Below are 26,163 nucleotides of genomic sequence, written 5' to 3'. Positions count from 1 at the left end.
GCTTATAGCATTCTGCTTTTCCAACTAGGGTTGTAGCTTAGCTAGTAACAGTAATGGTAACAAAAATAATAATAATGTTCTCTTGCAGGATGGATTTTTGACAACTCTTCCAAACTTTCTAGGTTAAGACTGAAAGACTTCAACTTGATAAAGTCGAGGAACAGAATTTTGTCACTAAATTCGCCATCACTGATTAAACGTCTTGAGAGGTGTTCTTTCATGGTTACAGTTTCGGAGGCCCAACTGCTTTGTTCGTTATAGACGGTGGCCAGCCATTCCACATACAATCCTGTGTTTGTTACTTGTTGATGCAAATCATTAAGGAGACAATTTTCCTTCCTTCAATAAAGAGACTTGAAAAATATCTTCTAAATAAGTCATAATAGAAATAAATTGCTAACGTAATACAGTAGTTGCTAGATATAACTAAAGCTCCAATTATAAATTTCAGGATTTATCTCCGTAGAAATTTCCCTGTAATATCTGTTCAGTTCTCTTTGTAATCATCTATGACTCTATGATAACTTGGAAGAAGTGTTGAAGAACCAGCATTGATAACAGTGCATAAATGGAGGGCTTTCTAACGATGATCAGAGTAATTTAATTCTTTTGATCTTTTCTCTTTCATCTTATCAACCACAATTTTAAAGACATTTTCGTATCTCCGCTGATCGACGTGGTTAATCTTATCAATCTCTATTCACTGCTCGATTTAATTTCAAAGACGTCACAGATCTCCAGAGATATCTAGTTCAAAAAATGGCTTTCAAAGACCACATGATATATCAAGATGATTCCAAGAGAAGGTGGACTAAAGCCAGGCCTCATTCTGGTGGGAGCTACCTCACGAACAAGAAACTGTAAATTTCACAGAACTGTCACGATGAGGAACAAGTTTTCCGATTCTGGTGAATTTATGTTGATCTTGATAGTGAATGAAGAAATCTGAAAAAAAAAAGTAAAATGAATGATTTGGAAAGAAACGATACTTTCTTTTTGAATGGCAGTACTCTAAAAGAAAATTCAATGTATGACACAATAATAACTATCTGTTCTTTATGTCAAAAGTATTTTACATTTAAGTATTTACTACAATGATCAGAATATCAAAACAATTTCTAGTAATTTGTATTTTTCTTAACTATACAAACCTAAGTCCTTGAATGGGAGTAGTGAAGCTGAACTCAAAGTGGTGGTCATTACTGCAAGGTTACTGATAAGTAACTGGAGGAAATACAGTAGGGTGCTGTTTGATCGAAAGATGTCAATAAAACTAAAGAGCAAGATCCAGCGCCAGGCTGTGAGACCTGCAATGCTGTACTCGTCCAAAACATGGACAACTAGGAGGAGAGATGAGAACAAGATTGATGTAACTGAGATGATGAAGTTGAGGTAGCAATGCGGACTTGCTAGAAAGGATAGAGTTAAGAATGAACATAGAGGCACTCTCAAAATAGCACCAGGTTCAACCAAGGTGAGGGAAAGCAGACCGAGATGGTATGGTCATATAGAGAGATAAGAAGGCCATCCCATAGGGAAGATGATGGATATGGGACTACTGTACCAGGTAGGAAAGGGATACGAAGACCAAAATTACGATGGATTGACTGTGTGAAGTGAGATATGAGGGAGATGTGATTGAGCGAGGAAGATGCACTGGATCGAAGAAAATGGAAGAATGTGTTGAAGAACATTACTACGACCCCAAATAGGGACAAGCTTAAAGAGAAAGAAGAAGAAAAAGACCGATAAGTAAACTGGTCCCCTACAGACAGTCCACTGAGAACCCACTTCGAGCTTAACCCTAGGGTTGTGGTGGCCGATGTGGTAACAGCCCAGACTAGCAATCGCCAGACTGGGGTTCAAGTCTCACACAAGCTTGTTAGTTTCTTTGGTCACTGCAACCTCACCATCCTTTTGAGCAAGGATAAAGGTGTTTGGGGGAGCCTATAGATCTACCTCCTGAGTCATCAGCAGCCATTGCCTGGCCCTCCTTGATCCTAACTTGGGTGGAGAGGGGGCTTGGGCACTGATCATATGTATATATGGTTAGTCTCTGGGGCATTGTCCTACTTGATAGGGCAATGTCACTGTCCCTGTCCCTTGCCTTTTCCATTCATGAGCGTTCTTTAAACCTTTAACTTGCAGGACAGTTTAGGCATGACGTGTTACTTAAAGACTCAGGTTTGTGATTTGTTCCTACACATATACAAAAACCTCATCCTTTAATAGAGGACTTATCCTTGCAAGGGAAGAATATCCCATAACAAAACTAGCTGGTTTAAATCCCGGAACGGCAAAAGACTTTGACATACAAAAGGAGCGGAAGTAATGACTCCTGCCAACTTCGAAACCTGGGAAAACGGTGACCTAGGTTTTCACCAAATAGTGCCAGACGGTCATGGAAGAACCTATATCCATAAAAAGATAAAGTTTGAAATGTACGGTGATTAAAAGCAATGGGTTTGTATACATCTCCAGCCATCATCATCTTCGAAAGGAGGACAGGAGAAATACTTAAAATGTACAGAAAAGTTCATTGGTTAGGATGCTTACATGCATCAAATGTCCAATCCAGTAAATAAAAGAACCGCCGCTGCACCCTAAGAGAAGGGAAACAAAAGTGGAAAAATTACTGACATTCTTACATCTCTTCCTGGACTTACGTCATAACTGCTATCTTAGAGGAGATGCTTCCTCTCCAAAGAGGGGACTAGGTTTGCTAATCAATTTTTGTTCCGTAACTGAATACAAACCAACGCTATTTACATGGGGTAATTACTTTGGCGACAGCCGATGACGAGCCATAAAGTTTTAACGAGGGACCACCGCTAGTTAGCGAGGGGTAGGGAGGGGTAGCTAGCTACCCCTCCCCCCTCACACACACCGGTGATTAACTCACTTTACTTCTGGCTCGGGAGGAGAACAGACCTGTCTGTGCTCTCCCTCGCTTTGACCGCCATATTAATCTGTTTTTGCTTTCTCTCTTTAATAGTGTGTGTGAAGTTGGCCTCTACTGACAATGCGTACCTGCCCTGGACTTCCCGGCCGCCCTTGCGGGACCTTTATGTCGGCCGTGGAGACAGACCCGCACTCCTTATGCCCCCAGTGTAGGGGCCAACGGTGTGATAGTTCGAATTTGTGTATTAAGTGTAGGGAGTGGTCTACCTCCCAGTGGGAGAGGTTTGCCCGGCGACGTAAGAAGAAGGCTAAGAGGGATTGTTCTCCTTCTGAGGTTTCTCGGAAAGGAGAAAATCCTAAGTCTTCCTCTTCCGCCGCCCATTCCTCCTCCGAAGCTCCCGCTCGGGCGGCTTCTTCTGAGAGGCCGGCGAGAGGTAGCGTAGACCGTAATGTTGATGTCATTAACCGATCCCGTGGCGAGGGAGAGGTCGTTGCCTACCATAGCGAGGCGGCTGCCCCTCCCCCCTCGGAGGAGGTATTTGTTTCTAACAATGACCTTTTTCAGCTTTGGGCTTCCTTGGGGCTACAGGGTTCGCCCTTCAAGGAAGTCTTGTTTGGTATGATCAAACGGGGTGTGGCTGCCGAACAATCGTTAACCTCAGCGGACATACTGTAGATCCTCTGTCTGTGGTTGACGTTGTTGTGTCGGAAACATCCCGTGGGTCTGACCAAACTCCTGTTTCTGTGGCTGCGGTAGCAGAAGGCTCTGTCTCTCCCTCTGAAAATACTTCAAGGGAGGAGCTTAGTCCTTCGGTCTCTCCTTCCGCTGAGACTCCCTCTCGGGGGAGTTCTCTGGTAGAGACGCCTCTTCGGAGGCCTGTTGATGGTCAGCCTGCTGATCCCACGGCCCCTCGTGGGCGTATAAGGCGGAAGGCTTGTCCTCCCCTTCGCCGTAGAGGCCTTTCTTCCCCCTTCAAAGGGGTTAGAAGGGGTCTCTTCGGCTCGTGGTCACCACAGTCTTCTGTGGAGGAGACGACTCGCCGTTCTCCTGATTTACCTGCTACCACCCTTGACCTCTCCAGGGACCGTTCCCGATCCCCGTCGGAGGATGGTCGTCCTTCGGGACAATGCGAGCTGTCACCTCAGCTGTCTACATCTACTGCTGCAGACGCGCTTTATGTGCCGGAGATTGCCACTGCGCAACCTCCTGACCCTTCAGGGTCTCAGGGACTTGAGCGCGCATCTGCGCAGCTCGCCCCTAAGCGTAAGGCTCCGCCTGCGCTACCTGTTGCTGTTGTTCCAGCTGTTCCTGATGAAGCGCCTCGGCGCTCACCCTTGGGCATTCGCGCCACTGTTCCTGCTGATCGCCGCCAACCTTCTGCAGTTCCTGATGTAGCGCGTAAGCGCCCAACTGCGCAGGCACGCCCTGCTATAGCGCCGCCGCGCTCTTCTGCGCACTTGCAGCCAGTTCCTGATAAGGCGCCTACGCGCCCACCGGTGCATTAAATTGAGATGTAGAGAACAAATTATAAAAGTAAAAAAGCAAAAGTAAACAACAAAAAGCAGAAACATTAAATTGAGATGTGGAGAACAAATTATAAAAGAGAAAAAGCAAAGAAAAACAAGATAGAACAAAAAGACGAATGTTTTCACAAGTGATTATCAACAACAGCGACTGCTCAAGTTCTCGTACCTGGTCGGGAAAGAGGGTGGCCATGGTCTTGCCGACGATCCGGCCCCAGGCTGCACCGCAGAGCAGCGTCGGGATGAAGAGGCCGGCGGGTATGCCGTGTCTGTAGGTCCAGCAGGCCAGAAAGTAGTAGCAGACGAAGAACACGCTCAACGTCGACCACGAGAAGGATCCTGCCGAGACACGAAGTCATTATGGTGGTGCTGATATTGGTAACCTTTCCTTCAAGTTGTAAAAGCTAAATAGGCTTTGAATTGATTATATTTAAGGTAAATGACCTGGAGATGGGGCCAAGAAGCTATTCAGCATACTACACACAGTATAAGGTACACTGTTGGCAGCTACTACGAGGGAAGTCTCAGATGCGACCTTGTGTCCTTGCGATTGGGCATTATCATCATCATTACTGGCTAAACTACGACCCCAAGTGGAAAAGCAGGATGCTATAACCCCAAGGGCTCCAACATGTCATCAACTTTTAAAATTTCTCAAAGCCATAACTCCAAAATACTAAAATCCTCCCAAGGGATTTCCCTTAGAAGGAAGACTTAAGTAAGGCATACCGATGGTGGCTACTACAAGGGAAGTCGCAGATATGACCTTATGTCCTTTGCGACTGGACATTATCATCATTACCAGCTAAACTACGACCCCACTTTGAAAAGCAGGATGCTATAAACCAAAGGGCCCCAACATGTTCGTAACTTTAATGTTTCTCAAAGTCATAACTCCAAAATGCTAAACACTCAGACTTCACTTTGGCATAGCAGTACTCACCCGAGCCTTCGTGAAACAACGACCTCACGCTCTCTTCGGGCGTCTGGAACTAGATGGCCCCTGCGGCGTTTTCCTCCCCTTCCCTGCAAAACATCTGCGGGGAAAAAAGTGACTTGAAAACGTGTGGTTATCGTAACCCTGACTGCAGACCCGATATACAGTATTCTCACTCTTGTATAATAATTTATATTATTATTATTATTATGATTATTATTACTTGCTAAGCTACAACCCTAGTTGGAAAAGCAGAATGCTATAAGCCCAGGGGCCCCAACAGGGAAAATAGCCCAGTGAGGAAAGGAAAGAAGGAAAAATAAAATATTTTAAGAAGAGTAACAATATTAAAATATATATTTCCAATATAAACTATCAAAACTTTAACAAAATAAGAGAAAGAGAAATCAGATAGAATAGAGCAATTAAAAAAAAATATACTGCAAAATGTGCTTGAAAAAAGAATAACCCCTGGGGGTTAAGGGTTGGAAAGTTCCAAAGAGCCTGGGGGTAGAAGGGTTACAGTAATACAGTATTTCATTAGGAACTTTTGACACAATATCAAAGATTTATAATTTCAGTTAGATTTTTGTTTGTATCTCTAAATGTTTTAAAAGCTGAGATTGATTGATTGATTCGAAGTTCTCTGGCATCTTGACATCGAAGGTCATTGACGCCGATATCGTTTAGTATAAAGATTAAAAGAATATTCAATTAAAACTAGAAAAGCAAATATGTTATAAAAGCTAAATAGCATTAATTTGACAACCTTATACATTATTTATACTTTCAATCAAGAATTAGAACATTACAACATCTCCAAGTTTCAAACGCAAGAAGCACTCACTCTGCCAGCTGCTTCCCGAGCATTCCCGTGTGCCGATTCAAACTGCGCATGTCTAGGTATTCCACGGGGTCGTCTACACTATGTGCGGAGTGGGGACCCTCACTATCCCCGTTAATTTCGTGGCCTTCGGACTTTCGAACTCTCCGTCGAACATCACCCTCGCCTGACGAGAATTTGATGTTTTAACTGTGATATCTAAAAACAAGATTGATAAAATTACAAACTGCTGGTAATAAAAATGTTATTTTGATTATAAAATAAATTTTTGAATATACTTACCCGGTGATTATATAGCTGCAACTCTGTTGCTCGACAGACAACTCTACAGAAAAACTCGCCAGCGATCGCTACACAGGTTGCGGGTGTGCCCAACAGCGCCATCTGTCGACCAGATACCCAGCTCTCAATGTAAACAAAGACTCAATTTTCTCCTCGTCCCACTGCGTCTCTATTGGGGAGGAAGGGAGGGTCATTTAATTTATAATCACCGGGTAAGTATATTCAAAAATTTATTTTATAATCAAAATAACATTTTTCAATATTAAACTTAGCCGGTGATTATATAGCTGATTCACACCCAGGATGGTGGGTAGAGACCAGTAATATATGTTTACACTTTTATGAGCTAAGAGTTTTTTATTTCATTTTAGAAGTTATCAAAATAACAAAATCAAAATAAATAGGTACCTGGTAAGGAAGTCTACTTGAACAATTACTCTGCCTTTTAAGTACGTCTTCCTTACGGAGCCTCGCGATCCTCTTAGGATGCTGATCGACCCCTAGGATCTGAAGTATCAAGGGTTGCAACCCATACAACAGGACCTCATCAAACTCCTAATGTAGGCGCTCTCAAGAAATGACTTTGACCACCCGCCAAATCAACCAGGATGCAAAAGGCTTCTTAGCCTTCCGGACAACCCATAAAAAAACAACACTTCAAGAGACAGATTAAAAGGATAAGGAATTAGGGAATTGTAGTGGTTGAGCCCTCACCCACTACTGCACTCGCTGCTACGAATGGTCCCAGTGTGTAGCAGTTCTTGTAAAGAGACTGGACATCTTTCAAGTAAAATGACGCGAACACTGACTTGCTTCTCCAATAGGTTGCGTCCATTATACTTTGCAGAGATATATTTTGCTTAAAGGCCACGGAAGTTGTTACAGCTCTAACTTCGTGCGTCTTCACCTTAAGCAAAGTTCGGTCTTCCTCACTCAGATGTGAATGAGCTTCTCGTATTTACAATCTGATAAAGTCTGACCAAGCATTCTTTGACATAGGCAAGGATGGTTTCTTAACTGAACACCATAAAGCTTCAGATTGGCCTCGTAAAGGTTTAGTACGCTTTAAATAGAACTTAAGAGCTCTAACAGGGCATAAGACTCTTTCTAGTTCATTGCCTACGATCTCCGATAAGCTGGGGATATCGAAAGATTTAGGCCAAGGCCGAGAAGGCAGCTCATTTTTGGCTAGAAAACCAAGTTGCAGCGAACAAGTGGCTTTTTCTGACGAAAATCCGATGTTCTTGCTGAAGGCATGAATCTCACTGACTCTTTTAGCCGAGGCTAAGCATACCAGGAAAAGAGTCTTAAGAGTGAGATCTTTCAGGGAGGCTGATTGTAACGGCTCCAACCTGTCTGACATGAAGAATCTTAGTACCACGTCTAAATTCCATCCAGGGGTAGCCAAACGACGCTCCTTGGTGGTCTCAAAAGACTTAAGGAGGTCTTGCAGATCTTTATTGTTGGAAAGATCTAAGCCTCTATGCCGGAAGACCGATGCCAACATGCTTCTGTAGCCCTTGATAGTGGGAGCTGAAAGGGATCGTCCTTTTCTCAGGTATAAGAGAAAAACAGCTATTTGAGCTACAGAGGTACTGGTCGAGGATACAGAAACTGACTTGCACCAGTCTCGGAAGACTTCCCACTTCGATTGGTAGACTCTAATGGAAGACGCTCTCCTTGCTCTAGCAATCGCACTGGCTGCTTCCTTCGAAAAGCCTCTAGCTCTCGAGAGTCTTTCGATAGTCTGAAGGCAGTCAGACGAAGAGCGTGGAGGCTTTGGAGTACCTTCTTTACGTGTGGCTGACGTAGAAGGTCTACCCTTAGAGGAAGACTACTGGGAACGTCTACTAACCATCGCAGTATCTCGGTGAACCATTCTCTCGCGGGCCAGAGGGAAGCAACTAACGTCAACCTTGTCCCTTCGTGAGAGGCGAACTTCTGCAGTACCTTGTTGACAATCTTGAACGGTGGGAATGCGTAGAGACCCAGATGTGACCAATCTAGGAGGAAAGCATCTATATTGCTGCTGGGTCCGGGACTGGAGAGCAATAGATTGGAAGCCTCTTGGTCAGCGAGGTTGCAAAGAGATCTATGGATGGTTTACCCTAAGTGGCCCAAAGTCTCTTGCACACATCCTTGTGGAGGGTCCATTCGGTTGGAATTACTTGCCCTTTCCGACTGAGACAATCTGCTATGACGTTCAAGTCGCCTTGGATGAACCTCGTTACTAGGGAGATGTCTTGACCTTTTGACCAGATGAGCAGGTCCCTTGCGATCTCGTACAACGTCAGTGAGTGGGTACCTCCTTGTTTGGAGATGTACGCCAAGGCCGTGGTGTTGTCCGAGTTAACTTCCACCACTTTGCCTCGAAGGAGAGACTTGAAGCTTTTCAAGGCCAGATGTACTGCCAACAGCTCCTTGCAGTTGATATGCATGCTCCTCTGACTCGAGTTCCACAGTCCTGAGCATTCCCGACCGTCTAGTGTCTCGCCCCAGCCCACGTCCGATGCGTCCGAGAAGAGAACGTGGTTGGGAGTCTGAACAGCCAGGGGAAGACCCTCTCTTAGGTTGATATAGTCCTTCCACCAAGTCAGACAAGACTTTATCTTTTCGGAAACCGGGATCGAGACCGCTTCTAGCGTCTTGTCCTTTTTCCAGTGAAAAGCTAGATGGTATGAAGAGGACGGAGGTGTAGTCTTCCTAGTGACACAAATTGTTCCACGGATGACAGCGTCCCTACCAGACTCATCCACAGCCTGACTGAGCAGCGTTCCTTCTTCAGCATCTTCTGTATGGATAGCAGGGCTTGATCTATTCTGGGGGCTGATCGTCTTGTTGTTCAGCAACGTCCTCATCAGAGGGTTCCTCATCCGAAAACTGATGAGGAAACGGCAACGGAGTGGGCAACGTCTGGCTCGCTGAGTCCGGACGCAACATCATGGAACTGCTGCACAGTCTGTGAACTGTCAACAACCATGGGTGCGCGAGGAAGCACAGCGTCAACCCGAGACTGTCTAGACCGTCTGGGTTGTGCAGTCAACACCCTACCGGGTTGCTGAGGTTGACGCACTGCGTCAAAACAAGTCACCTCTGCTGGTTGTTGAACGTCCTGAACGTCAACAACCACCTCCGAGCGTCGCTTAACGACAACGTGCGGCTGGCAACCCACACTGGGTCGCATCGGTGGAGGAACCACCTCAACTGGCAGACGCGAGTAGGTTACCTCAGCGTCAACAGGGCGCACAACCGACCGGTTGGAAGGTTGTTGGCCAGAAGGTTCGGTAGCAACCTTCTCCGCATTAAAGTCCTTTATCAAGAACGCAAGCTTGGACTGCATGTCTTGCAGCAAAGCCCATTTAGGGTCTACGGGAGCAGGTGCGGCCACAGACGGGATTAGCGACTGAGGCGGTACCGCCTTCCATCCCTGAAAGCCTTGTTTATGCATGACATAATTGTACAGCAAAACTTCAAAGGCTCGAAAACAGCTGTGAAGTTGACCTGTAAAAAACTTGGAGCGTCTCCTGGCCAGGCGCCAGGGAGAGTCTACGAGATTTGAGAAGTCTATCTGGGCAGAGGCATGAACTCCCAAGCCGAGAACTTCTCTCGTGTCATATCAGACTCTCGCTCTATAAGCCAGTTTAAAAGAAGGGAAAGCAAAGGCTGTATCCCCCAAACTCCTCCTGGTGAAAAACCAGTCGCCTAGCCAACGTAAAGCTCTCTAGGAGAGCGAGAGAGCACTAGCTTAAAAACAACGGCTTCGAAGTAGCTAGGCCTAGTGTAAGCTCTGACGTTTAGGCGAACGAGGAGCAGCAGTTACAAAAAGATCCGGATAAAGATCCTTAAAAAAATCATCATGATTTAATTAAAGTCCATAGGGGGCTAAGCAGCTTTAGGCTCCTCTCCATCTGACAGAGTCCTCAAGGGAATATCAGTAGGAGGGGGGACAGCAACTTCCTCATCTACAGGAACCTTGTCCGATAAAAGCTGAGTCTCAAGCAAGGGAGAGACCTACCGTGGTGGCAATGCTTTACAAGCAGAGTCCACACTCACTGGTGCATTAGTAGCGGACCAGAACGCAACGTCATGTAACTGCTTGACAGTCTGTGAACTGTCAACCACAACAGGTGCGTGAGGACGCACAGCGTCCACTCGAGACTGCTTTGACTGCCTAGACTGAGCAGTCAAAACAACTCTAGAATGCGGAGGTTGACGCACAGCGTCAAAACAAGTCAACTCCGATTGTTAGTGAACGTCTTGAACGTCAACAGGAGCATCAGCAAGTGGCCTAACGTCCAAATGCGGCTGAAAAACCACACGAGACCGCATCGAGTGTGGTTCTAAACAACCTGACTGACGTGACTTAGCTACGCCAACGTCAACAGTAAGCACAAAGGAACGTTAGGTTGGCTGAAAGCCAGGATATCGATGAGATAAACGGCTAGACTCAACGGACTAATCGGCAGAATAGTCTTCCATAAGGGAGGCAAGCATATACTGCATGTCTTGCCATACAACCCATTAAGGATCAACGGAAATGGTTGTGGTAAGAGACGAGGGTAACGTCTGTGACCGCAACACTTTGCCAACAAAAAAGACTCGGAGTCTGTGTTACGCTTTTGTTAGGCGGCGAGCAGTTATCCGATGACTGCATAGGGTCAGAGCTGTCCTAATGGCTGTAACCAGGACGCTGGACCTGTCCTGAAAGGACTGACTTTCGCTTAAGGGCTTCGAAACCTTGTGACAGGTTTCTTATGCGAAAATCCTTCGGATGACGAGGAGAAACAACGTCTCTCTAGTCTTATGGTAGGGGAGATCTTGGTAAGATACACCCGATACCATAGAGGGAAAACGTCTGTTCGTTGATCAAGGCCTCTCGAACCCATAAGTCGTTTGACATTACTTCTCCCCTGGGCTTGGGAGCATGCAAGAGGTCCCGGACTAGGTGAACGACAGGCACGAACAGACGAACCCTCGGACGCAACACTGTAACACTTTGCGCATATCACTTTATCACTTCGATTTTCTGTTTTGCACTTATTTCACTGAAATCGAAACTTTTACTGATTTCTACCTGAAACACGCAATTCTACCCTTCATTAAAAGGTAGTAATTACAAAATCAGTCGTATAATGCAAGCTCATTAATACCAGCAAAAACAGAAAACATATTTTAAGATAAAAAAATCAGTGGCTGGGAAAGAGACTAAACACTAGTTCCTATAAACTACGTTTTCAATCTCTCACCACACATAGCCTGGGGACGAGAATAAAAAACTAAAAACGTTTTATCCTTCCTCCCCGTACAGAGACTAGGGACGAGAGTAACTCGAGAACAACGTTACCCGCTTGAACGGAACGTTTTCTCTCCTCTCTCTCCCTCCGTCTCTATCTCTCTCTCTCTTTCTCTCTTGATTTCGCACCTAAGAGAAGAGCCCAAATATATTTCGTCAAAAAAACATGTTATTTGACTAAAGGAAAAAACTGAAAGGTTTTTCAATTAAAAAGTTCCTTTAAAATAGAATTTAAAACATTTAAGCTAAGAAAGAATGAACAAAACGTCAGAATCGATTTACTCTTACTGCAAAGTGAAACCGTGATACACTCTCTCTCTATCGTAACGATAGAGCGCATGTTGAACGTCCTGAACGTCAACAACTGCGTAGCATAAATAAACTAAACGTTAGTTCATCTTTGAAAACAGTACGAAGACTATCAAAGAAATTCTTTCATAAAATATTACATTTGAAAAGTTTTAAATCCTTATCTCTTTAAAAGCTAATTACGATATAAAGGGCTCAACGTTGATTAACTTCGGTTTCCAAGTTAGGACCGCCTACTCTCAGGAAAGGTCGCATATAAACAAAACATTAAAATCTATTTTCATATGTTTATAATAAATGGAAAGTTAATCGAAGAGGACTAATAAAGGCGGAGAGATATAAAATATATAGAGGAAAATCTATAAATAATTTATAACGTGATAAGATAATTACTAAAAGCCTAAACACACTTCCATCTAAGGGAAGGGTCGGCCATTTAAAAGAGAAAGAAAGTCCATACTCTCTTTGTCACCATAATTAAATCTATCCAAAACGAGTTCAAGATTTAAGATGAAGATAAAACACCTGCATTGCGAAAGCTCAAAACTAGAATATAGTACTTCACCAATAGATGTGAAAAATGTTATTTTCATTAGTAAAATAAATTTTTGAATATACTTACCCGATAATCATGTAGCTGTCAACTCCGTTGCCCGACAGAATTCTACGGAAGGGATACGCCAGCGATCACTATACAAGAAGGGGGTGTACTCACCAGCGCCACCTGTGGCCAGGTACTGCAGTACTTCTTGTTGACACCACCTCAATTTTTCCTCGGTCCACTGGTTCTCTATGGGGAGGAAGGGTGGGTCAATTAAATCATGATTATCGGGTAAGTATATTCAAAAATTTATTTTACTAATGAAAATAACATTTTTCAATATTAATCTTACCCGATAATCATGTAGCTGATTCACACCCAGGGAGGTGGGTGAAAACCAGTGTACATGTATATCAAGAAGCTAAGTATCCCGTATTTCATATTATCAGTTATTCAAAATAACAATGAAATTATAAGTACAGTAGGGTCCCGAATTATGCGAGAATTTGGTCGATTAATGACCTCGTGTAACTGGAAAATCGCGAATTTCGAAACACACAACTAACAGAAATAATTCCATTGTGGCCATGGCAACCAGCAATTTGCCTATTCAAATGTATTTACTACCCATTTCCAATACTTTCTTTGTACTATACTGTATTTCTTTATAATATCAAATTGTTTTTGTAAATAAATAAAACATTTAATATACTTTAAAGTTCTAATAACTTGAAAAATGGTTAAAATTACAACCAGGATAGGTGTAAACACCATATATTTCCCGTTATAACACAACCCAAAATACAGACAAATTTTAATGTTTGTCATATCTATTGTATAATACAACTGGTGAATAGCAAAACCATCACTCTATAGACTAGCTTGTTGTATGATTGAAAATCCAGAATTATCAAAATAAAGGCGATTTTATATCATGCGTTTCCTAAACACCCTAAAAAGTACAATAGAAAACGACAACCAATGTTTTTTTTACGTTTATCTCTGATCACAACGAAGAAACAGACGCATTTATACATCTGTGTTTTTTAATTGACAGCAATTTTACCAAGTATAGATTATATGTTGAATTTGTTATTACCAATGTTCTAATTATTTTTTATTAGAACTTTCAAATAAATGAAATGAATGAAATTTATGAAATGTTTTTCTTTATGATGCCGCCTGAAACGGAAACCTTCCATTTGTTTACGCTCCATCTTCGATCATAATAAACAAACGAATGCATTAAACACACATGATCTAAGTCATAACTAATGATATTACAAACATTTAGTAAACATTGTGTTATTACAAATATTTTACTTACCGTATCCATATAAATTCCTAAATTCGTAGCAAAGCTGGATTTTTTTTTTCCTTATGCGTTTAATCGACAATAGCAAACTGCCGCTAATGACTGAGTGATAACTTACGATAATTCTAAACTGTTACGAAAGATAATTGTCCTTTCCATATCCAAAATACTTTTCCTAACTTCAGTTATAAGTCAACTTGTACCCACCTCAATTATGGATCCATATGCAAAAAAGGTAAAAGAAGAAAGTACTAGGCCTATTTTAAAAGTCACCGAACAATTAGGTTACCGCTATAACGTTCGATGAGAGAGAGAGAGAGAGAGAGAGAGAGAGAGGAGAGAGAGAGAGAGAGAGAGAGAGAGAGAGAGGGGGGGGGATGGTTTTAAAGTACTAAACAATAAATATGATAGGTTATAACACATTGGTGTTTATGTAATATTAACTGTATAGATGGTTTGAATAAGTTAAGAAATGGTGTAAACAATTCTTTGTTATTGTATTCGCGCGGAAGCTAGACATCAGCTGATGTGATCACAGCCAAAAGTAAAACAAAAATAAGTTAGCAATACTCGATTTTTAAAACACACCCGAAATTTAACAACATAAGTACATGTTTTTATTATAGCCCAATTGACATTTAAAGAGTAAAAATTTTCTGGAAAAGAATGGTGTTTCCTAAAAAATAGTGGTTTGCGGACGAAATCGGTTACCGTATTTTAAGCTATGATCGAAATGGATGTATACACGGTATAATTTTTTCGTTTTGTATTTAATTGACACTTCAAGAAAACCGATTTTGGTTTCTTCATCTATTTGTAAGTATTGTATAACGAGAGAGAGAGAGAGAGAGAGAGAGAGAGAGGAGAGAGAGGAGAGAGAGAGAGAGAGAGAGAGAGAGAGAGAGAGAGAGAGAGAGATTATGACGCAGAAGGTTACAGACCTAGAACAGGGGAGGATGAAGGGGGGGGGGGTGATGAGATAGGCTGGGTGGACTCGCAGGGGAGACGGTAGGAGACGGGGGAAGGGGGGATTTGGTTGCCAGTGGCTAAAAATAGATTCTGAAAGACGGTAAAGGGAAAAACGAATCCCATCGAATAAACAGAATAAGGAAAGGGAATAAGATCCAGAGGAATAATAGATATAATGGAATGAAAATGATTAGATGGTGTTAGTTGTGATAAGAATAATTTAGATATTTGAAATAAGAGTGTCTGAGGAGGTATAGAAGGAATTCGTGATAAATATAGAGGAATATCAAAGGATACAGTTAGTTTGCATTAAAGGGTTTGTTATCGTTTATCGGCAGTGAATAGCCTAAACTTCGGTAACGAGTCGTCAATATTTTGTCATATTTTAAACAGTATACATTTGATTTGCAAACATTGGTTTTGTAGAGTAGACGGTAAAATAAAATCTAGAGAGAGAGAGAGAGAGAGAGAGAGAGAGAGAGAGAGAGAGAGAGAGAGAGAGATTTCTGCCATCAAATCTCTCTCTCTCTCTCTCTCTCTCTCTCTCTCTCTCTCTCTCTCTCTCTCTCTCTCTCTCTCTCTCTCTCTCTCTCTCTAGATTTTATTTTACCGTCTACTCTACAAAACCAATGTTTGCAAATCAAATGTATAGCCTACTGTTTAAAATATGACAAAATATTGACGACTCGTTACCGAAGTTTAGGCTATTCACTGCCGATAAACGAACCCAGTCTACTCGTGAAAACCTTGAACGCCCAGAGGGAAAAATAAGGCTTTTAAATATACTGTACTAAACAAAAATAATGCTTTAATATACCATCATTAACACTACCATTACAATTATCGTAAGGTTGGAGAAAGATAAAGATTGCCGAGAACGTAACCACATTTCTGTTTACATTTTGTCAGCTGGACTCGCACAGTTAACAGTTGATTTCATTGTTGATGTGGAATTTTATCCTTAAATAGGCTATTCATTATGAAATTATGTTAATGAAATGTAATGTTAAAATTGTTTTGTAACATTTATTATAAATCACCGTATTTAGGGCTACCAATATACTTAAAAAGACTATAGATTTGATACATTTTGTAGTGCTTGACTCGCGAACTTTGAACAGCCTCGTGGATACAGAAAATTTATTTTTGAAAAATAGCGATCGTGGAAAAGGGGAATCGTGTAATTCGAACACGCTTAATTCGGGACCCTACTGTACCTGGTAAGGAAGTCGACTTGAACCATTATTCTGCCTTTAATAAGTTCGTCTTCCTTACTGAGCGCAGCGTTCCTCTTAGGAGGCTGAACAACCCTAAGGTGCTTAAGTATAAAGGGCTGCAACCCATACTAAAGGACCTCTACACAACCTCTAACCTAGGCGCTTCTCAAGAACGAATTGACCACCCCGCCAAATCAACTAGGATGCGGAAGGCTTCTAGCCTACCGTAACAACCCAAAAAACAACAATAAAAGCATTCAAGAGAAAGGTTAAAAAAGGTTATGGGATTAAGGGAATGTAGTGGCTGAGCCCTCACCTACTACTGCACTCGCTGCTACGAATGGTCCCAGGGTGTAGCAGTTCTCGTAAAGAGACTGGACATCTTTGAGATAAAATGATGCAAACACTGACTTGCTCCTCCAAAAAGTTGCATCCATAATACTCTGCAGAGAACGGTTCTGTTTAAAGGCCATCGAAGTGGCTACAGCTCTCACTTCGTGGGTCCTTACCTTCAGCAAAGCAAGGTCTTCATCCTTCATGTGAGAATGAGCTTCTCTAATCAGAAGCCTTATATAATACGAAACTGCGTTTTTGGACATAGGCATCGAAGGTTTCTTGATGGCACACCATAAGGCCTCTGATTGTCCTCGTATAGGTTTTGACCTTTTAAGATAGTATTTTAGAGCTCTGACAGGGCAAAGAACTCTCTCTAGCTCGTTACCCACCATGTTGGAAAGGCTAGGAATTTCGAACGATCTAGGCTAAGGACGTGAAGGAAGTTCATTTTTTGCTAAAAATCCGAGCTGTAAGGAACATGTTGCTGATTCGGATGTGAATCCTATGTTCCTGCTGAAGGCGTGAACCTCACTAACTCTTTTGGCTGTTGCAAGGCAGACGAGGAAAAGAGTTTTGAGAGTAAGGTCTTTGAAAGAAGCTGACTGGAAAGGTTCAAACCTAGGAGACATAAGGAACCTTAAGACTACGTCTAGATTCCAGCCTGGAGTGGACAATCAACGTTCTTTAGAAGTCTCGAAAGATTTAAGGATGTCTTGTAGATCCTTGTTGGAGGAAAGATCCAAACCTCTGTGGCGGAGAACTGAAGCCAACATACTTCTGTACCCTTTCATCGTAGGAGCCGAAAGAGATCTAACATTCCTAAGATGTAACAGGAAGTCAGCAACTTGGGTTACAGAGGTATTGGTAGAGGAAACTGCATTGGCTCTGCACCAGCTTCGGAAGACTTCCCACTTGGATTGATAGACTCTACGAGTGGATATCCTCCTTGCTCTGGCAATCGCTCTGGCTGCCTCCTTCGAAAAGCCTCTAGCTCTAGCGAGTCTTTCGACAGTCTGAAGGCAGTCAGACGAAGAGCGTGGAGGTTTGGGTGTACCTTCTTTACGTGAGGTTGACGTAGAAGGTCCACTCTTAGAGGGAGAGTCCTGGGAACGTCGACCAGCCATTGTAGTACCTCTGTGAACCATTCTCTTGCAGGCCAAAGGGGAGCAACCAGCGTCAGCCGTGTCCCTTCGTGAGAGACGAACTTCTGAATGACTCTGTTGATGATCTTGAACGGCGGGAATGCATATAGCTCGAGATGGGACCAATCCAGCAGAAAAGCATCCACGTGAACTGCTGCTGGGTCTGGAACTGGGGAACAGTACAAAGGGAGCCTCTTGGTCATGGAGGTGGCGAACAGATCTATCGTTGGCTGACCCCACAAGGTCCAAAGTCTGTTGCACACGCTCTTGTGAAGGGTCCATTCCGTGGGGATGACTTGATCTTTCCTGCTGAGGCGATCTGCCGAGACGTTCATATTGCCCTGAATGAACCTCGTTACCAGTGAGAGGTTTAGACTTCTTGACCAAATGAGGAGGTCCCTTGCTATCTCGTACAGCTTCCTCGAATGGGTCCCTCCCTGCTTGGAGATGTATGCCAAGGCTGTGGTGTGGTGTTCACCTCCACCACCTTGTTTAGCAGGAGGGACTTGAAGTTCATTAAAGCCAGATGAACTGCCAGCAACTCCTTGCAGTTGATGTGAAGCGTTTCCTGTTCCTTGTTCCATGTTCCCGAGCATTCCTGTCCGTCCAAGGTCGCGCCCCAGCCCGAGTCTGATGCGTCCGAATAGAGATGAAGATTGGGGGTCTGAACCGCTAACGATAGACCCTCCTTGAGAAGGATGTTGGTCTTCCACCACATGAGAGTAGTCTTCATCTCTTTGGTACCAGGAATAGAGACCGCTTCGAGCGTCATATTCTTGTCCCAGTGAGCTGCTAGATGGAATTGAAGGGGGCGGAGGTTGAGTCTCCCTAACTCGGTGAACAGGGCTAACGATGACAGGGTCCCTGTTAGACTCATCCACTGTCTCACCGAGCATCTGTTCCTCTTCAGCATGCTCAGAATGCACTCTAGGGCTTGGCTGATTCTTGGGGCCGACGGAAAAGCCCGAAAAGCTTGACTCCGAATCTCCATTCCCAGGTAAACGATGGTTTGGGAAGGAATAAGTTGGGACTTTTCTAAGTTGACCAAAAGACCCAGTTCCTTGATCAAGTCCAAAGTCCAGTTGAGACTCTCCAGACAGCGACGACTTGTGGGGGCTCTTAACAGCCAGTCGTCTAAATAAAGGGAGGCTCTGATGTCCGCCAAGTGGAGGAATTTCGCAATATTCCTCATCAGTCGCGTAAACACCATAGGCGCCGTGCTTAGGCCAAAACACAGGGCTTGGAATTGGTACACAACCTTTCCAAAAACGAATCTCAGGAAAGGTTGGGAGTCTGGATGAATAGGAACGTGAAAGTAAGCGTCTTTCAGATCCAACGAGACCATCCAGTCCTCCTGCCTGACCGCTGCTAGGACCGACTTCGTCGTCTCCATAGTGAACGTCTGCTTGGTGACATAAGCATTGAGCGCACTGACGTCCAGCACCGGTCTCCAACCTCCTGTCTTCTTGGCCACCAGAAAGAGACGGTTGTAGAAGCCCGGGGATTGATGGTCCCGGACTATCACCACTGCCTCCTTCTGTAACAGGAGCGACACCTCTTGGTGTAACGCTAGCCTCTTGTCCTTTTCCTTGTAGTTGGGAGAGAGGTTGATGGGAGAAGTGGTCAGAGGGGGATTGCGGCAGAATGGTATCCTGTAACCCTCCCTTAGCCACTTGACAGACTGGGCGTCTGCACCTCTTCTTTCCCAAGCTTGCCAGAAGATCTTGAGTCTGGCTCCTACTGCTGTCTGGAGAGGAGGAGAGTCAATGTTTGCCTTTCGAAGGCTTGGGACCTTTCTTGGACCTGCCCCTGAAACCGTCTGGACGGGTACTTCCTCGGCTGGGGGCTCTGCCACGAAAGGGCGGAATAAATCTTGTAGCAGGAGTATCGGCCACTGGGGTGCGGTAAGTTCTAGGAACCGAAGGAGCAACCTTAGCCTTACGTGCTGAAGAGGCCACAAGGTCATGAGTGTCCTTCTGAATAAGAGCCGCAGACAATTCCTTGATAAGGTCCTCAGGAAACAGGAACTTAGAAAGCGGAGCAAAAAGTAACTGAGACCTTTGACAAGAGGTGATACCAGTGGAAAGGAAGGTGCAAAGTTGTTCCCTTTTCTTGAGTACTCCCGAAACAAACATGGAGGCAAGTTCGCCGGAACCATCGCGAATTGCTTTATCCATACAGGACATTATAAGCATGGCCGAGTCCTTGTCAGATGGGGCAGTCTTCTTGCTCAAGGCCCCCAGGCACCAGTCGAGAAAATTAAAAATCTCAAAGGCGCGAAAGACTCCCTTTAAGAAGTGGTCTAAGTCAGAAAAAGTCCAGCAGACCTTAGAGCGCCTCATAGCCGACCTTCGTGGAGAGTCAACCAAACTTGAGAAGTCAGCCTGGGCAGAGGCAGGGATTCCCAAGCCTGGTTCCTCTCCTGTGGCATACCATACGCCCGCCTTAGAAGTCAGCTTAGTAGGTGGAAACATGAATGACGTCTTCCCTAGTTGCTGCTTGGACTGCAACCAATCCCCTAACATTCTCAAAGCTCTCTTAGAAGATCTAGCGAAGACGAGCTTAGTGTAGGCAGACTTAACAGGTTGCATGCCTAGAGAAAACTCTGATGGAGGAGAGCGAGGGGTAGCAGAAACAAAGTGATCCGGGTAAACTTCTCTGAAAAGAGCCAGGACCTTGCGAAAGTCAATGGAGGGTGGTAACGACTTGGGTTCCTCCACGTCAGAAGAGGGATCATCCAGGTGCGCAGCTTCCTCCTCAGAAACCTCATCACCTGAGGGTTGAGAAGCGAGAGGTAAAGTTACAGCGGTATGCTGAACGGCAGAATCCTGACAAGCGGGTGCATATACACTTGCGGATTCATCCTCAAGTCTCTGTTGAAGAGGATGAGGGCTGGTAATGACAAAGTCATGAGGCTGGGAAGAAGGAGGCTCTGCGGGAGTCTGGGGAGCAAGCGTGGTGAGAGGCGACTGTAGTAAAACCTGAGGTTCAGGCTGCAAAGACTGCTCAAGCTGAGGAGAAAGAGGTAGATGCATGCGTTGAGGTGGCTGACTCATTGCATGAGGTTCATGTCTCAAGAGTTGCGCTTGCTTCAAGGGTTGAGGTGCCTGCGCAGTAAGAGGTTCCTGTCTCACGAGTTGAGGTTCTTGAGGTGGGTGCTGCGAGAGTTGAGGTGGCGGCTGCGCAGAAAGAGGCTCCTGTCTCACGAGTTGAGGTTCTTGAGGTGCTTGCCTCGAGAGTTGAGGTTCTCGCCTCGAGGAAAGTGGAGGTATCAGCTGCGAGAGCTGAGGTGGCTGCCTCAAGGATGGCAGAGGTTGTCGTACCTCAAGAGGTTGCTGCCTCGAGGATGGTCTTACTGCAAGAAACTCTTGCCTCAAAGGTAGAGGAGGTTGTAAGGCATAAGACTCCTGTCCCCATTGTTGAGGAGGTTGCCGCGTGGTAAGAGGTTCCTGCCTCAAGGAAGGTGGAGGTTGCTGCACAACGCTGGTATCTGGCAACTCCCAACGCGGTAGCTCACGCATGGAGGTAGCTTGAGGAACCTCAACTTCGTACGTCTGGCAGACTGGACTGCGTAGAGGAGGAGGAGCGCTCGCAGGAGGAGGTGTAACCTTCTCTGCCTGAAACTCACGCATCAATACCGCAAGCTGCGACTGCATAGACTGCAGCAAAGCCATCTTGGGATCAACAGACGTTGAGGTCTGTTGAGGCAGAGCCTTAACAGAAGTTGAGGTCTGTTGAGGCATCGCCTTACCTCTCTTAGGAGGCGTGCAGTCACCTGATGACTGCGGCGAGTCAGAGCTAGCCCAATGACTACATCCGGGCTGTAGAACTCGTGCGGTCTGGACTTTACGCTTAAGAGGTCTTGAGACCTGAGTCCAGCGTTTTCTCCCCGAAAATTCTTCTGCAGACGAGGAAAATAAGGGCTCAATCGTCTGAGAGTGGAAGTGACGATCTCTGTAAGATACGCCCGCAACCACCGAGGATACTGCTGTGCGCCGATCAAGGCCTGCCGAACCCTTTTGCCCTTCGACATTGCTTCTCCCCTAGGCTTGGGAGCTTGCAAGAGGTCCCGGACTGGGAGGACGACTGGCACGCACAGAAGTACCCTCACGCACAACACTGACACTGACACTAGCACTCGGCACAGCACTGGCACTACCACTTCCCACTGCACTTTTCACTTTAAGTTCCTTGACATCTGCCAAGAGGAACTTGTGGTCACTCACTACCGACTCCACTTTATCACCTAAAGCCTGAATGGCACGTAAAACATCAGACATATCAGGCTGAGCACAAATAGTAGGATCGGGGGTAGCCACTACAGGGGGAGGAAAAGGTTACGGATCATGGGGTGAGGAATAAAGCGAAGAGCGAGCCGAACTCCTCCTAACTCTCTCTCTCTCTAACTTAGTGGTATACTTGAGGAATCGAACAAAATCAAGTTCCGAAAGTCCGGCGCATTCCTCACATCGATCTTCCAACTGACAGGATTTTCCCCTACAGTCGGAACAAACGGTGTGAGGATCAACCGAGGCCTTCGGAATACGCCTAATACAAGTCCTACATCGTCTTTGGGGAGGAGCTTGAGAAAGGTCGGACATCTTGAATCAAAGAACAGTCAAGGGGGAAATTTCCAATTAAAGCAAAATATCGTTAACCATTAATCAAATCAATCTAAAAGCTATCTAAGCTAAGAGACAAGTTTCCTGTATAGCGAAAGCTGAAATCTTAGAGCAATACTTCACCAAAAACCGTGAACAAGACTCCAAAATTATAAGCGTATCCATGTAGGTCTTGCCGGAAGCACGACAGAGGAAAAATTGAGGTGGTGTCAACAAGAAGTACTGCAGTACCTGGCCACAGGTGGCGCTGGTGAGTACACCCCCTTCTTGTATAGTGATCGCTGGCGTATCCCTTCCGTAGAATTCTGTCGGGCAACGGAGTTGACAGCTACATGATTATCGGGTAAGATTAATATTGAAAAACTCCAGTTTAGCAACAGCGAGTAAAGTACATCTTGTCGACACCTCGACAGAGAGAAAATTGAGTCTTTGTTTACATTGAGAGCTGGGTATCTGGTCGACAGATGGCGCTGTTGGGCACACCCGCAACCTGTGTAGCGATCGCTGGCGAGTTTTTCCGTAGAGTTGTCTGTCGAGCAACAGAGTTGCAGCTATATAATCACCGGCTAAGTTAAATATTGAAAACCATCATTTATTTAATCATATAAATTGAAATTTAACTTACTCTGACATCTACAAATGATAAATAAAATGACTAACTGCTGGCAATAAATACCATCATTTTTCTAATCATACATATAAATTGAAGGTGTAAGCATCCAAAATCCAGCATTCAAATTATCCCTAGGGTAATGTCTGATGACTGGTATCTATAGGAAAAGCTATACAGTACATACATATTCAATATATGGTAAATGTTAACCCTTTTACCCACAAAGGACGTACTGGTACGTTTCACAAAACTCATCCCTTTACCCCCATGGATGTACCGGTACGTCCTTGCAAAAAACGGCTATTTACATTTTTTTTTCCATATTCTTGATAAATTTCTTTGAGAAACTTCAGGCATTTTCCAAGGGAATGAGACCAACCTGACCTCTCTATGACGAAAATTAAGGCTGTTAGAGCAATTTAAAAAAAATATACTCCAAAATGTGCTTGAAAAAAAATAACCCCTGAGGGTTAAGGGTTGGAAAGTTCCAAATAGCCTGGGGGTAAAAGGGTTAATACAGTATTTCATTACTTTTGAAACAATATCGAAGATTTATAATTTCAGTTGGATTTGTGTTTTGTATCTCCAAATGTTTTAAAAGCTGAGATTGATTGATTGATTCGAAGTTCTCTGTCATCTTGACATCAAAGGTCATTGACACCGATATCGTTTAGTATAAAGATTAAAAGAATATTCAATTAAAACCAGAGAAGTAAATATGTTATAAAAGTTAAATAGCATTAATTTGAGAATCTTTTACATTATTTATACTTTCAATCAAGAATTAGAACATTACATATTCAAGTCTCAAACGCAAGAAGCACTCACTCTGCCAGCTGCTTCCCAAGCATTCCCGTGTGCCGATTCAAACTGCGCCATGTCCGGGTATTCCCCGCACAGCACGGCTCCACCCGCGGGGTCGTCTACGACTATGTGCGGAGTGGGGACCCTCACTGTCCCCGCTAATTTCGTGGCCTTCGGACTTTCGAACTCCCCGTCGAACATCGCCCTCGCCTGACGAGAATTTGATGTTTTAACTGTGATATCTAAAAACAAGATAAGTGAAAATAAATAAGGCTGGTAGTAAAACCATCATTTATTCAATCATATATATAAATTGAAATTTAACTTACTGTGACATCTACAAATGATAAATAAAATTACTAACTGCTGGCAATAAAAACAATAATTTTTCTAATCATACATATGAATTGAAGGTGTAAGTACTGTATCCAAAATCCAGGAATCAAATTATCCGTCAGATAATGTTTAATGACAGGTATCTATTAAAAAGCTATACAGTACATACATATTCAATATATGATAAATGTTAACCCTTTTACCACCAAAGTATGTACTGGTACATTTCACAAAACTCATCCCTTTACCACCAAGGACGTATCGGTACGTCCTTGCAAAAAACTGCTATTTACATTTCTTTTGGCATATTTTTGATAAATTTCTTTGAGAAACTTCAGGCATTTTCCAAGGGAATGAGACCAACTTGACCTCTCTATGACAAAAATTAAGGCTGTTAGAGCAATTTAAAAAAAAATATACAGCAAAATGTGCTTGAAAAAAATAACCCCCAAGGGTTAAGGGTTGGAAAGTTCCAAATAGCCTGGGGGGTAAAAGGGTTAAAATAGCAATGGACTGATCGCTCCCAATGCAAAACCTTTCTTGCTCTTTAACCATTTCATATGTTTTGCACAACGGCTCAAAGTATGCCTTGCACACTGCACCATAAGGGACAAATTTACTCGTGCATTACACGCACGGTGATATAATGTCACCGTTTATGTAACGATACATAATTGAACATTTGCCTGTCGTAGGAGGCAATTACTGACGATATATCTCTATCAACATAAATAACAAGAGGGGCACTCAGCCAAGAGGATGCCTTTGCCATGCAAAGCATTCTTATTTCAGTCATAACTACAATGCTTACTTGTACTTCAACATATTTTCTCCAAAATCTAATGGCTTTGTTCTTGGGTCATACCCCACATTATCATTATTATTATTAAATGCTAAGCTACTACCCTAGTTGGAAAAGCAGGATGCTATAAGCCCAGGGGCCCCAACAGGGAAAATAGCCCAGCGAGGAAAGGAAAGAAGGAAAAATAAAATATCTTAAGAACAGGAACAACATTGAAATAAGTATTTCCCATAAAAACTATAAAAACTTTAACAAAACAAGAGGAAGAGAAGTTAGACAGAATAGTGAGCCCGAGTGTACCCTCAAGCAAGGGAACTCTAACCCAAGACAGTGGAAGACCATGGTACAGAGGCTATGGCACTACCCAAGACTAGAGAAGAATGGTTTGATTTTGGAGTGTCCTTCTCCTAGAAGAGCTGCCAACCAGAGTTGAAGAGTCTCTTCTACCCTACCCAAGAGGAAAGTAGCCACTGAACAATTACAGTGTTGTAATTAACCCCTTGAGTGGAGAAGAATTGTTTGGTAATCTCAGTGTTGTCAGGTATATAAGGACAGAGGAGAATCTGTAAAGAATAGGCCAGACTATGTCCACCATGTTTCGTTGAAATTGTTTAGTAGTTTTTCCATAATGTTGTTCACGGAAAAATAAACTAACACAATACTTGCGATCTACTTAGCATTGCGATTATTTTTTAATACTGCTGCGTACTGTGTACTTACATGTACTTTAATTAAAATGTTACAGATTCATCCTTGGGTCAAACCAAACATGACCACCAAGTTTGGCCAAAATCGGTAAAACAGTTTTTGTGTAAAGTTGCTTACATACAAACAAACAGACAGGAGTGACTGCATAACCTTCGCAAAATTTTGAAGGCCATTCATCTGAAAGAAATTCTATTTACCAACATCTGAGTTACATCATTCAACCATAAGCATCGATAAAGCGGTACTGTACCAATTCAATTAAAAGAAATTATATACATGTATAAAAATCGTCTTGAGTTAGAGTTCTCTTACTTGGGGGTACACTCAAGCTCACTATTCTATCTTATTTCTCTTCCTCTTGTTTTGTTAAAGTTTTTAAAAGGAAATATTTATCTTAATGTTGTTACTCTTCTTCAAATATTTTATTTTCCTTTCCTCACTGGGTATTTCCCCTGTTGGAGCCCTTGGGCTTAGAGCATCTTGCTTTTCCAACTAGGGTTGTAGCTCCGCAAGTAATAATAATAATAATAATAATAATAAATTCTTTTTGTCATCCGAGATTTACTGATTCAAACAAAATGTTCATATGACATAGTAATATTATTCAATGGCCGTCAATATACCCGTAAGGGAAGGCATCATGCACAACAGCTGAGACTAAAAACACA

The 26,163-nt window shown here is 43.5% G+C and overlaps 1 protein-coding gene across 7 annotated transcripts in view; it reads right to left on the bottom strand.

Annotated features, from left to right (window-relative positions):
* Positions 1–289: 289 nt before the first annotated feature.
* The window catches only part of LOC137654711 (uncharacterized), a 38,235-nt gene continuing 12,361 nt past the window's right edge, over positions 290–26,163 (bottom strand). For 2 of the 7 annotated variants that reach the window (XR_011046689.1, XR_011046687.1), the window contains exons 4-7: positions 23,674–23,859; positions 6,210–6,404; positions 5,369–5,462; positions 290–945 (exon numbers count right to left, since the gene is read on the bottom strand). Coding sequence is in view for 1 of the 7 variants with exons in the window: in XM_068388607.1 (XP_068244708.1) it covers positions 915–945; positions 6,210–6,372 (194 nt within the window). In the remaining 6 variants the exon portion in view is untranslated. Of the gene's footprint in view, positions 946–4,594; positions 4,765–5,368; positions 5,463–6,209; positions 6,405–23,673; positions 23,892–26,163 lie in introns of all 7 variants that reach the window. The other 5 variants (XR_011046688.1, XR_011046690.1, XR_011046686.1 and 2 more) reach the window with 5 other exon arrangements.

Source organism: Palaemon carinicauda, chromosome 15, assembly GCF_036898095.1.
Source record: "Palaemon carinicauda isolate YSFRI2023 chromosome 15, ASM3689809v2, whole genome shotgun sequence".
NCBI classification, from domain to species: Eukaryota; Metazoa; Arthropoda; class Malacostraca; order Decapoda; family Palaemonidae; genus Palaemon; species Palaemon carinicauda.
Note: the sequence above shows the minus strand (reverse complement) of the source record. Positions and strands in the feature narration are given on the sequence as shown.